This window comes from Bos indicus x Bos taurus, chromosome 2, assembly GCF_003369695.1.
Source record: "Bos indicus x Bos taurus breed Angus x Brahman F1 hybrid chromosome 2, Bos_hybrid_MaternalHap_v2.0, whole genome shotgun sequence".
Lineage (NCBI taxonomy): Eukaryota > Metazoa > Chordata > Mammalia > Artiodactyla > Bovidae > Bos > Bos indicus x Bos taurus.
In genome coordinates, this window is record NC_040077.1 from 130,480,734 (window position 1) to 130,494,702 (window position 13,969).

Sequence of the window (13,969 nt, forward strand, 5' to 3'; positions counted from 1 at the left end):
CTGGAGGCCAGTGGTCACGACTCTGCTCTTCCCCTGTAGGGGGAGTGGGTTCGATCCCTGGTAGAGGAGCTGAGATCCTGCAAGCTGCACTGTGTGGCCGAGGACAAACCAAGAGGCGGTCACGAAGAGGGGGCTGAGAGTCGGCCCAGAAGCAGGGACTCAGAGTGGGGAGGAACCAGAGACCGCAGCAGCCCCCTGGCCTTCCTCGGGAATAGTGGGGCAGGCTCTGGACTTCGCATGGCACGTGGAATGGAGGGTTGAGCTTTTGATTTGATTATTAAAGGAAAAGCTAGTCACAGAAGACTGGAGGGCTTCAGGTCCACCTGTTGCATATGGAAAACCCTTAGCCAAGTGGCTCCACTCAGGAGATGCTGAACCTGTGAGTATGGCCCTGGAGGCAGTAGGGCAGGGGGCAGGGGGCAGGCCTGAGCCACGCTGCTCGAGTTCATGTCTTGGCCATGCTTTTTCAGGTGAGTTCACTCACCTCTGCCTTTCAAGTTCTTGTCTAAAAAAATGGAGATGCTATTAACATCTCCCTTGTAAGGTTGTAGTGGGGAGCAAAGGAGTGAATATATGTAAAGCACTCAGTACGGAGTAGTAGTCAGGGTTCCCCAGAGAAACGGAATCAATAAGAAATGATATATACATATTTCTGAGTCTTCTATATCTTCGTGTTTGAGCTACTATTACAAAATACCATAAACTGATAGACTGACTTAAAAAAACATTTCTTTCTCAGAGTTATGAAGGCCGGGAAGTCTAAGATCAAGACACCTTTAGACTCAGTATCTAGTGAAAGCTCACTCCCTGGGTGAGAGATGGCTGTCTCTTCACTGCATTCCCAAAGAAGGCAAGAGGCAAGGATGCTCTGGGGTCTCCTTTATGAGGGCACTAATCCCATTCATGAGGTCTTTACCCTCAGTGGCCTAATCACTTCAGTTCAGTTCAGTTCAGTCGCTCAGTTGTGTCCGACTCTCCATCCCATGGACTGCAGCACACCAGACCTCCCTGTCCATAGCCAACTTCTGGAGTTCACTCAAACTCAAGTCCATCGTGTCGGTGATGCCATCCAACCATCTCATCCTCTGTTGTCCCCTTCTCCTCCTGCCTTCAATCTTTCCCATCATCAAGTGGCCAAAGTATTAAAGTTTCAGCTTCAGCATCAGTCCTCCCAATGAATATTTGGGACTGATTTCCTTTAGGATGGACTTGTTGGATCTCCTTGTAGTTCAAGAGACTCTCAAGAGTCTTCTCCAACACCACAGTTCAAAAGCATCAATTCTTTGGAGTTAAGCCTAATCACTTCCCACCTCTAAATCCCATCTGGGGATGAGGTTTCAATATACAAATTTTTGGGGGGGCACAAACTTCTATACACATACACACTCACACACATATAGCAATATATATAATACTATATGCTATAATATATGTTGTGTACATATATGTATATATACTGTATTATTTTTATATTTATATATACACACATGTTTATTTACTATTGATTATTAGCTGTTGTCTCATGCTGTTACAAAGGCTGAGAAGTCACATAATCTCCTGTCCTCAAGTTGGAACTCCAGAAAAGCTGGTGGTTCAAAGGTCTAAGGACCAGGCAGCTGATGGTATAGATTCCAACCCAGGTCTGATGCTCTGAGCACCAGGAGCATCAAGGGCAGAAGATGGATGTCCCAGCTCAACTGGTCAGGCAGAGAGTGAATTCAACCTTTTTCTGCCTTTTTCTTCTATTCAGGCCCTCAACGGATCAGAGGATGCCCAGACACAAGGGGAGGCCAGTTTGCTTTACTCAATCCACCAATTCACATGCTTCTCTCATCCAGATGCATCCTTATAGACACACCAGGTACCTGGGCATCTCATGGCCCAGTCTAGTGGATGCATAAAATTTCACACACAGTTGCTGGAACCCAGGAAAATTTCAATTTATCCAGATCATCATTATGGTTTTATGGACAAGGAAACAGAGGTTCAAAACAAACTTAACAGAGGTTAAGTCTGGATAAAGAACAAGTTAGTGCCAAGATGGCGGAGTAGAAGGACGTGTGCTCATCTGTGAGAACTCCAAAATTACAACTCGCTGCTGAACAATCATCAACCAGAGAATGTTGGGTCCCACCAAAAACAGACAGCCATGTCCAAGGGCAAAGGAGAAGTCCCAGAAATATGGTAGGAAGGGTGAAACTGAGATTAGAATCAAATCCCATACCCACCAGAGGTGCTTAGAGGGCTCAAACAAAACCTTGTGCACCCCAGGAGACACCACAGAGACTGAGCCAGGCCTGCCTTTGAGTGTTTGAGTGTTTCCTGCGGATGGGTCAATAGTGGCCTGCCTCAGGGGCAGGGGCTCTGGGTGCAGCAGGCCTGGGTGTGGCATAAGACCTCTTGGAGGAGGTCTCCATTAACCCACCATAGAGCCGCCAGAACTTACACAGGACGGGGGAAACAGACTCTTGGAGAGCACAAACAAAACCTCATGTGCATCAGGACCCAGGAGAAAGGAGCAGTGACCCCACAGGAGACTGACCCAGACTTGCCCGTGAGCATCCAGGAGTCTCTGGTGGAGGCGTGGGTTGGTGGTGCCGTGCTGCAGGCTGGGGGCACTGAGTGCATCAGTGCCTGCATGGGACCTTTTGAAGGAGGTCGCCATTATCTTCATTGTCTCCACCATAGTTTGGTCTCAGGTCAAACAACAGGGAAGGAACACAGTCCTGCCCATCAACAGAAAATTGGATTAAAGATTTACTGAGTATGGCCCGACCATCAGAACAAGACCCAGTTTCCCCCACAATCAGTCTCTCCCATCAGGAAGCTTCCATAAGCCTCTTATCCTTCTCCCTTAGAGGGCAGACAGACTGAAAACCACAATCACAGAAAACTAATCAAACTGATCACATGGACCACAGCCTTGTCTAACTCAATGAAACTATGAGCCATGCTGTGTAGGGCCACCCAAGACGGATGGGTCATGGTGGAGAGTTCTGACAAAACGTGGTCCATTGGAGCAGGGAATGGCAAACCACTTCAGTATTCTTGCCTTGAGAACCCCATGAACAGTATGAAAAGGCAAAAAGATAGGACACTGAAAGATGAACTCCCCTGGTCAATAGGTGCCCAATATGCTACTGGAGATGAATGGAGAAATAACTCCAGAAAGAATGAAGGGATGGAGCCAAAGCAAAACCAATGCCCTGTTCTTAAAGTGACTGGTGATGGAAGTAAAGTCCAATGCTGTAAAGAACAATATTGCATAGGAACCTGGAATGTTAGGTCCATGAAACAAGGTAAATTGGAAGTGGTCAAACAGGAGATGGCAAGAGTGAACACTGACATTTTAGGAATCAGTGAACTCAAATGGATGGGAATTGGTGAATTTAACTCAGATGACAATTATACCTACTACCATGGGCAAGAATCCCTTAGAAGAAATGGAGTAGGCCTCATAGTCAACAAAAGAGTCCAAAATGCAGTACTTAGGTGAAATCTCGAAAATAACAGAATGATCTCTGTTCATTTCCAAGGCAAATCATTCAATATCACAGTAATCCAAGTCTATGCCCCAATCAGTAATGCTGAAGAAGCTGAAGGTGAATGGTTCTATGAAGACCTACAAGACCTTCTAGAACTAACACCCAAAAAAAATGTCCTTTTCATTATAGAGGACAAGAATGCAAAAGTAGGAAGTCAAGAAATACATGGAGTAACAGGCAAATTTGGCCTTGGAGTACAGAATGAAGCAGGGCAAAAGCTAACAGAGTTTTGCCAAGAGAATGCACTGATCATAGCAAACACCCTCTTCCAACAACACAAGAGATGACTCTACACGTGGACATCACCAGATGGTCAATACTGAAATCAGATTGATTATATTCTTTGCAGACAAAGATGGAGAAGATCTATATAGTCATCAAAAACAAGACTGGGAGCTGACTGTGGCTCAGATCAGGAACTCCTTATTGCCAAATTCAGACTTAAATTGAAGAAAGTAGGGAAAACCACTGGACCACTCAGGTATGACCTAAACCCAATCCCTTACGATTATATATTAGAAATGACAAATAGGTTCAAAGGATTAGATCTGATAGACAGAGTGCCTGATGAACTATGGACAGAGGTTCGTGACATTGTACAGGAGACAGGGATCAAGACCATCCCCATGGAAAAGAAATGTAAAAAGGCAAAATGGCTATCTGAGGAGGCCTTACAAATAGCTATGAAAAGAAGAGAAGCTAAAGCAAAGAAGAAAAGGAAAGATATACCATTTGAATGCAGAGTTCCAAAGAATAGCAAGGAGAGATAAGAAAGCCTTCCTAGGTGATCAATGCAAAGAAATAGAAGAAAACAACAGAAAGGGAAAGACTAGAGATCTCTTCAAGAAAATTAGAGATACCAAGGGAACATTTCATGCAAACATCGGCTCAATAAAGGACAGAAATGGTAGGGACCTAACAGAAGCAGAAGATATTAAGAAGAGGTGGCAAGAATACACAGAAGAACTACACAAAAAAGATCTTCATGACCCAGATATAACTACAATGGTGTAATCACTCACCTAGAGCCAGACATCCTGGAATGCAAAGTCAACTGGGCCTTAGGAAGCATCACTACAAACAAAGCTAGTGGAGGTGATGGAATTCCAGTTGAGCTATTTCAAATCCTGAAAAATGATGCCGTGAAAGTGCTGCACTCAATATGCCAGCAAATTTGGAAAACTCAGCAGTGGCCACAGGACTGGAAAAGGTCAATTTTCATTCCAATCCCAAAGAACAGCAATGCCAAACAAACTACCACACAATTGCACTCATCTCACACGCTAGTAAAGTAATGCTCAAAATTATCCAAGCCAGCCTTCAACAGTATGTGAACTGTGAACTTCCAAATGTTCAAGCTGGTTTTAGAAAAGGCAGAGGAACCAGAGATCAAATTGCCAACATCTATTGGATCATCTTCTGTCGGAAAAAGCAAGCGAGTTCTAGAAAAACATCTACTTCTGCTTTGTTGACTACACCAAAGCCTTTGACTGTATGGATCACAACAAGCTGTGGAAAATTCGTAAAGAGATGGGAATACCAGAATACCTGAGCTGCCTCTTGAGAAATCAGTATGTAGATCAAGGAGCAACAATTAGAACTGGGCATGGAACAACAGACTGGTTCCAAATAAGAAAAGGAGTACGTAAGGCTGTATATTGTCACCCTGCTTATTTAACTTATATGCAGAGTACATCATGAGAATGCTGGATTGGATGAAGCACAAGCTGGAATCAAGATTGCTGGGAGAAATATCAATAACTTCAGATATGCTTATGACACCACCCTTATGGCAGAAAGTGAAGAACTAAAGAGCTTCTTGATGAAAGTGAAAGAGAAGAATGAAAAAGTTGGCTTAAAACTCAAAACTCAGAAAACAAAGATTATGGCATTTGGTCCCATCACTTCATGGCAAATAGATGGGGAAACAGTGGAAACAGTGTCAGACTTTATTTTTTTGGGCTCCAAAATCACTGCAGATGGTGAGTGCAGTCATGAAAGTAAAAGATGCTTGCTCCTTGGAAGAAAAGTTATGACCAACCTAGACAGCATATTAAAAAGCAGAGACATTACTTTGCCAACAAAGGTCCATCTAGTCAAGGCTATGGTTTTTCCAGTGGTCATGTATGCATGTGAGAATTGGACTATAAAGAAAGCTGAGCTTGGAAGAACTGCTTTTGAACTGTGTTGTTGGAGAAGACTCTTGAGACTCCCCTGGACAGCGAGGAGATACAACCAGTCCATCCTAAATGAAATCAGTCCTGACTGTTCATTGGAAGGACTGATGCTGAATCTGAAACTCCAGTACTTTGGCCACCCGATGTGAAGAGCTGACTCATTGGAAAAGACCGTGATACTGGGAAAGAATGAGGGAGGGAGGAGAAGGGGATGACAGAGGATGAGATGGTTGGATCTCACTGGACATGGACTCAATGGACATGAGTTTGAGTAATCTCCAGGAGTTGGTGATGGACAGGGAGGCCTGGCGTAATGCAATCCATGGGGTGGCAAAGAGTTGGACACGACTGAGCAACTAAACTGAACTGTAGTATAAATGGCTGATGTCAAGCTAGTAGTGGTTTAATAACAAGTTCACCAGATTCTAGAATATTTCGAAAATGGCTTTTGAGAGCCAGCATGAGCTGGCTCCCATGTACCACTACAGCACACTGTGCCTGCCGCATGGGGATATTTCATAAACATTAGCGATTATTGCAAGTCAGCTGAGCCAGCAGTGTTCACTGGGCACCTTCCTTACTCCTAGTTTACAGAACAGGAGGCAGAGGTTAGGAGAAGTTCAATACTTATCCAAGGTCACAGCATAAACAGTTACTTGCTGTCCTCCTCCCAGTAGAAGTGTATATAAGGATGTATAAATAGAGGAAAACAATAGAATGGAAAAGGCTAGAGATCTTTTCAAGAAAACTGGAGATACCAAGGGAAATGCCAAGGGAAAAATGGAGATACCATGCAAAGATGAACACAACAAAGGACAGAAACAGCAAGGACCTAACAGAAGCAGAGGAGATTAATAAGAGGTGTCAAAAAAGGTCTTAATGACCCAGATAACCATGATGGTGTGATCACTCACATGAGCCAGACATCCTGGAGTGTGAAGTCAAGTGGGTCTAAGGAAGCATTACTACAAACAAAGCTAGGAGAGGTATGGAATTCCAGCTGAACTGTTTCAAATCCTAAAAGATGATGTTGTGAAAGTGTTGCACTCAATATGCCAGCAAATTTGGAAAAAGTTCAGTTCAGTTCAATCACTCAGTCGTGTCCGACTCTTTGTGACCCCATGGACTGCAGCACACCAGGCCTCCCTGTCTATCACCAACTCCCGGAGTTTACCCAAATTCATGCCCATCGAGTTGGTGATGCCATCCAACCATCTCATTCTCTGTCATCCCCTTCTCTTCCTGCCCCCAATCCCTCCCAGCATCAGGGTCTTTTCCAATGAGTCAGCTCTTCACATCGGGTGGCCAAAGTATTGGAGTTTCAGCTTCAGCATTAGTCCCTCCAATGAATATTTAGGACTGATTTTCTTTAGGATGAACTGGTTGGATCTCCTTGCAGTCCAAGGGACTCTCAAGAGTCTTCTCCAACACCACAGTTCAAAAGCATCAATTCTTCGGCACTCAGCTTTCTTTATAGTCCAACTCTCACATCCATACATGACTACTGGAAAAACCATAGCCTTGACTAGATGGACCTTTGTTGGCAAAGTAATGTCTCTGCTTTTTAATATGCTGTCTAGGTTGGTCATAACTTTTCTTCCAAGGAGCAAGCATCTTTTAATTTCATGACTGCACTCACCATCTGCAGTGATTTTGGAGCCCAAAAAAATAAAGTCTGACACTGTTTCCACTGTTTCCCCATCTATTTGCCATGAAGTGATGGGACCGGATGCCATGATTTTTGTTTTCTGAATGTTGAGTTTTAAGCCAACTTTTTCACTCTCCTCTTTCACTTTCATCAAGAGGTTCTTTAGTTCTTCTTCACTTTCTGCCATAGGGTGGTATTATCTGCATATCTGAGGTTATTGATATTTCTCTCTGCAATCTTGATTCTGGCTTGTGCTTCATCCAGCCCAGCGTTTCTCATGATGTACTCTGCATATATGTTAAATAAGCAGGGTGACAATATACAGCCTTGACATACTCCTTTTCTTATTTGGAACTAGTCTGTTGTTTCATGTCCAGTTCTAACTGTCGTTTCTTGACCTGCATATAGGTTTCTCAAGAGGCAGATCAGATGGTCTGGTATTCCTATCTGTTTCAGAATTTTCCACAGCTTGTTTTGATCCACACAGTCAAAGGTTTTGGTGTAGTCAATAAAGCTGAAGTACGTGTTTTCTAGAACTCTCTTGCTTTTTCGATGAGCCAACAGATGTTGGCAATTTGATCTCTGGTTCCTCTGCCTTTTCTAAATCCAGCTTGAACATCTGGAAGTTCATGGTTCATATATTGTTGAAGCCTGGCTTGGAGAATTTTGAGCATTACTTTACTAGCGTGTGAGATGAGTGCAATTGTGCGGTAGTTTGAACATTCTTTGGCATTACCTTTCTTTGGGATTGGAATGAAAACTGACCTTTTCCAGTCTTGTGGCCACTCATGAGTTTCCCAAATTTGCTGGCATATTGAGTGCACCACTTTTGGAAAAAGACAACTTAGCAACTGAACAACAACAACAATATAAGTTTATACATGACCATCATCCCCATCCCTTCTTGGAGGGAATTTCCCAGGGCTCATAAAGATGAGATTCCTGTCCACTCCCACACTGGCTGCTTCTCCTTGAAAACCCTGAGGTGGCTTGGCAAGAGGGCAGTTCTTGCAGTCGGGGCTCCTGCCAAGCCACACCTGCCCCAGTGCTCCTGAGCACAGATCTGTCCCGTCTTGTACCTGCCGCACGTGGGCCTGGGGAAATGCTGTTTTGGCGGCTGGTGAGCAGAGGGCTGGTATCTTTGAGGGCGTTAGGGGATGAGGCAGGGTTGTGACTCATTATGCTTGGGTGGATGGAAGACTGCTGCTGGGAGAGGGCCAGAGCCCGGCCCAGGAGGGATTTTCAGCCCTGTGGGCGTGTTGGCCCCAAGCCAGATAAAGGCTCAGGTGAGTCACTGTGCTCAGGGTTGCCAGAAGCTGGGAGAAGTGTCCTCCAGGCAGGGTGAGACAGTGGCAATAGAGCCCTGGCTCTTGCTTCTAGCTGTTCCCCTGGACTGAGATGGACTCCTCCATGTCTGTGGTGCCTCCTCCTTGCCAAGTGCCTGAAACAATAAGGAGATCCTCCTCCCACTGTCTGGGGGTCGGGGGTGGAGGGGGAACTCTGGGTGACAGGTGAGGGGCTATTAAGCCACCTATGCAGTAACGGGGCAGGGTCCTATGGTCTCTGGAGAAGGGGGCTGTTCCATCCACTCTTGGGGAGTCCAGGGAAAGGAGATGCCTTTGAACTCTTTGAACATGGGGTGGGGGAAGGGCCTCCGATGGTCTTGGTGGGACCCGGAGGAGAGAGAGTAGGGATGCGGAGAGGGGCGTTCAGGTGAAAGAGGACAGAGTGGGAGGGGCAGGGGCTTGTGAAAAGTTCATGATTTGCAGTCGATTTGGCAATGCAGCTAAGGAGCCAAGGTTGGAGATGGCCCAGATAGGGCAAAGGTAAGGGCCACTGTGTCTAGAGACGGTGCAGGGAGGGGCGGGATATTCTGAGACCCTGGCATCCATCCCGCAGTGCTAGGGAGAGAGAGGCAGCTGGCCTTGGCTGGGGGGTGGACGTCGGAGGCTCACTGAGAGACAGGGCTAAGCGTCCCTCCAGCCTGGGAATTCAGGCTGGACCCCTCCCAACACCTCTCAGCTCTCAGGGTCACTTACTGAGTCCTCACTGAGTGGGTGGCCCACCCTCATCTTTGTTTAGTGCTCAAACCTGTCGGCTTTGGGGTCCAAACACTGGGTCTTAATTCTGGCTGCTGGGTGAGCTTGGGTAAGCCTGTTGCTCTCTCTGAGCCTCAAGGACGTCATCTGGAAAGCAAAACCCCTGCCTCCCAGGGGTGGTACGAGGAGTAGATGACAGGGTGGATGCGATGACCGGGATCTGACAACGTCGGGTTCGTTGGCACATTCTGAGCGCTCTACCACATCAGTTTCTCAGGGGTGGGTCTGGGCAGAAGATGGGGTGGGCAGCTCCCCTCCCCTCCCCTTCCTGTGTCCCAGGGCTTAGAGTCAGCTGGACTCCCACTGGCCAAGCCTGACTCCAGGCTGGGCCCTGAGAGCCCAGGATCTGAGGACAGAACCACCCCTCCCCGCATGGGGAAGGGCGCTTTTCGTCTGCTCAACCCCATCCTGGCCTCCCAGCCTCCCCAGCTCTGAAGACCACTGTGGCCCCCAGGGGACCTCAGGATCCCCTGGAGTTCGGGGAGGCCAGAGGCGGACATTCTTGATCTTATGGGACCCAGCCTGGCTTTCTGAGAAGATGGGGGAATAGCACATTCCTCCTGAAATAATTGTCCTGGAGCTATTTCCAGAGGCTCTTAGTGCCCAGGCCAGAAATGGCCAGTGATCTCGGCGCCTGGGTACCTTCAGGACAAATACGCAGAGGCCCAGCCCGCTTACTGGCCGTCTGCCCGCCTGCCCAGCCCCCGGCCCAGGGCAGGATCAGATCTGGCTGAGGCCCCACAAGGGAACGGTTGCCATCGCTTCTCTGCCCCTGAGTTTCCCTACACCCCTCTTCCTCCTTCTGGGGGGTCCCTCTGAGCCCTCCCCCCAGCTCCCTGTTGCCGTGGCTATAACCATCCCGCCCCAGAGCAAAAGGCCCTTCACTCTCAGAGGTTATGAGCCGGGACTGTCCCAGGGAGGCTTTTGTGTGTATGTGCTTTGCGATCTTGCAGCTAAACCCAAATGGGAGAACATTCTCCTAAACAATTTGCCTGCGCTCTTCAAAGCTATTCATGTCATAAAAGATCAAGACTGAGGGACTTCCAGGCTGAAGGAAACCAAAGAGATCTGAAAACTAAAGTCAATGTCTGATCACGTATTGGCTTCTGGACTGTGGACATAGCTGCCATAGAGACCATCGGAGGAAATAATTGGTAAATTGTGGACTGTGTATTAGCTAATAGCTCTGTATCAATGTTAATTATCCTGGATACGTGAGATAACTGGATAACTGGATACATTTTGATAACTGGATATGTAAGATGTCCTTGTTCTCTCAGCTTGTAGGAGATACATGCTGAAGTATTCAAGAGTAAAGGCTGCTGTTGTCTGCAACTGACTCTCAAAATAATAATAATCCACACACACACGTGTGTATGGTGCTAAATGTGACGAAAATTAATAATTAGTAGATTGGAATGAAGAGTCTATGGGACTTCATTATCTTGTAAGTTTTCAGTAAGTGAATATTTTTGAATGTTTTTCAAAATAGAAAGTAAGAGGGTATTTTCGTTACTTGCAGGAAGGAAACAATGGAGGCCGAGCACCAGGAGCTCTCAAAGGGGGATCTTGGCGATGCATCCGACAGATATGTACAAGATGCCCGGTATGCACCAGGGAGGGGAGGTCACAGGAGCTCTGAAAGGAATCTTTAGGCTGTAGCCCACTGCATAGTAGGGACTCAACCCAGAAGGGCTGACTGTATGAGGACCAGGCTAGAAGGGAGAAAAGCAAGTGCTGCCATGTTCTGGGTCATTCAAAGGGACAGCTCTTTAGGGAGACTCAGCGAATGTTTGCTGACCCAACGAGAAAAGAAAATTGATGCTGACCACAGCCAACGAGAGTTATATCAGACCCGGCAAAGAACTCCCTGACTCTCAGCATAATTAAACGCTAGAAAAACAACAGGGGACACTAGAAAACGTCCACCCCAGCCTCACTTTAAAAATAGGGCCCATCTGTCCTGGAGAGCTTAACACAGCACTAGCTCTAAGGCAGGAGCCTGACCAGGTTGACCCCTGGAGGCCCTCCTCGCTCCAGGGTTCTGTGATTCTATGACATGGCCAGGAGTCTGGAATGGCGGCATCAGGGTATTCCCCAGTGAAGAGCAAGAGGAGGGCTAAGTCATCTACCTCCTGAAGGTAGAGGGAGCTGGGGAGAGGGCCCAGCCCGCCCAGAAGGGAGGGCCCATGGGGGGCAGCCCGCTGGCGTCTCCCCTACATCCGGAGGACGAGCTGGGGTGGGGCTCGACCTGGGATGGAAGAAGCGAGAGTCTGGGCATTCCACGCGATTCAGACCCAAAGGACAAGGGCAGCTGAGGGGCTGTGGGCTGGGAGAGGAGCGGGCAGCTGTTTCCTGGGTGGGACAGGTTCAAATACTGCTCCGTTCTCACCAGGCAGAAGTGGAAAATTAGCATCAAGCTGGCAGTCTGGGGGACAGAAATCAGAGCCTTCCTTCTGGAAAGGGGGGGGTACTGGGGACCTGGGGGACAAACGGAATGGGGCTGGGGCTCCTGCCACCTGGGCAGGCCCCAGGACAGGAAGCAGGGTGACCTGGGCCAGAGCCTGGTCAGGCCCTAGTCCCTGTGAAGTGTCCACTTTCAGACCGGGAGGAACCCCAAGAACCCTTCTTTTGTGGGGTGGATGAGATCATCTCCCTTCATCAGAGAAGATGAAGACCAAACACTGTACTCTGGAAACTTCTGTCCCACAAGTCCCACTGTAGACTTACAGCATCTCCTTGCCTCTCCCCTTGGGGTTCGTGAAGTCAAGATCAACTTAGTTACAGGGTTAGCAAGCACCCCTCCCCATCTGGTTTTCCCGATCGGTGCCCCTATCCAACAGGTGAGATGAGAACTCTTCCTCAGTAGACTGCTGGTGAGGACAAAGTCACCCCCAACAACACGGCATCATCTTTTAGGGGTCATCAGATACACTCGAGATAGTACCTTGGCCCCCACCACTCACAAGCTATGTGATCTGAGGCAAGCCACGTCAACCCTCTGAGCCTCAGTTTCCCCCATCTGTCAGATAGGAATAGAATAATGACTGCCTTCTGGGTTTGTAGTTAAGACTCACAAGTAAGGAACAAGCAAAGGGCTGGCAAAGAAAAAGCACATATACCGTATTGCTTCTAAGACATATTGTTCAGTAGCAGGGTGTGCGGTGTAGTGGGTGATTAACTGATGTTACTCCAAAGAATGTGTGTCTTGGTGCCTCGAATTTCACCATTAGAGACTTAGTCCTTTGACTCTGTGGTCTTCTGGAGTCCCTGCTTAAAAGGTGAATGGGAATTTCAGAATGTGGGCTACAGAGAAAGGAAAAAGCAGACTGCCCCACTTTTTCTAGGGGGTCCTCTGATTTCCATTGTTCTCAGTGTCTTGCCTTCCTCCCCATCTCTTGCCCTTTGTGCTTTCTGAAGAACATGGGGCCTGCTTTCTCGTTTGAAAAATCCCTGGGCCTGGGAGGAAGATGGGGAGAGGAACACCTGAGCCGAGGAGAGCTGACCCAGCTCTCTCCCCGTCAGGCCCAGGGAACCAGCCTCTAGGTGAGATTTCAGCAGTTCTGTACCACGAAGCTTCGTCCGCCTGCCCGCGACAATGTCTGGACACCAAGCGGGCCGTCCCAGCACCGGCAACCGCAATGTGTCCTTCATGGCCCAGACTCCAGGCTGGCCCCACGGCCCCAGCATGACCGGGGCAAGCAACCTCAAGTGCTCTCGGACCCCGAGCGGCTCGGAGGCCAGCAGCAACCCTTCAGAGCCCACCGACACCCCGGGCTCCCCCAGACTGCCGTTGAGGAGAATCTGCATGGGCCGGCCCTACAACTCCAAGTGCGTGGAGACAAGCCACCTGGCCAAGGGCCCCAAGGTGGCCAGAAAGCCCATGTGTCGCAGCAATCCCCACTGCCTGCTCTGTACAGATCGTCCCTTGGGTCCCTCTAACCCCACCTTCCTGGATCAGCTCATCAAAGGTATCAGCTACCTCGACAGATCCACCAATGCCTTCTACAGCAACTCCCCTAAGTCCCTGAACCTGCCGAGGCTTGCAGCCAACTATCTGGAACGCGCCGCCAACTCCATCCACCTGGACCATCTGGACCACGCCTGCCCGCGCAGTTACTGTAACCACAGCAGCAGAGCGGCGGCCTTCGACTACCCCTGCGGCAGCACCACCGTGGTGCCGCCCGGAAGGGCTGTCAACGCTGTGCAGTACGTGGATAACTCCGCCAACACGAGCTGCTTTCGCGGGTTTCAGAACCGGAACCTCACTCCCATCCTGCCCCAGAGGCCGGGGATAAAGCTGCCTGAGCTGCCTCTGTTCGGCAACGGGATCTTTTCCTTAGGTCGCCTGCCCAAGTTCTGGGAAGCAATCCGCTCGGGCTGCAGAGCCCCGGAGCCCATCTCTAAGCCCTCCAGCTGGTGGTGACATCGACACCAACCGCGAAGAGGGCACATGTCCATCCGGTCGCGGTTGCGGAAAATAAATTGTCTGTGGCAAAA

General features: G+C 48.5%; 1 protein-coding gene across 1 annotated transcript; it reads left to right on the forward strand.

Moving 5' to 3' along the window:
• The first annotated feature begins 8,219 nt into the window (after positions 1–8,219).
• LOC113879533 lies at positions 8,220–13,969 on the forward strand. The gene is made up of 2 exons (XM_027521121.1): positions 8,220–11,075; positions 12,995–13,969. Exon 2 carries the CDS (start codon positions 13,068–13,070, stop codon positions 13,893–13,895), a length of 828 nt encoding a protein of 275 aa, XP_027376922.1. The 5' UTR covers positions 8,220–11,075; positions 12,995–13,067; the 3' UTR covers positions 13,896–13,969.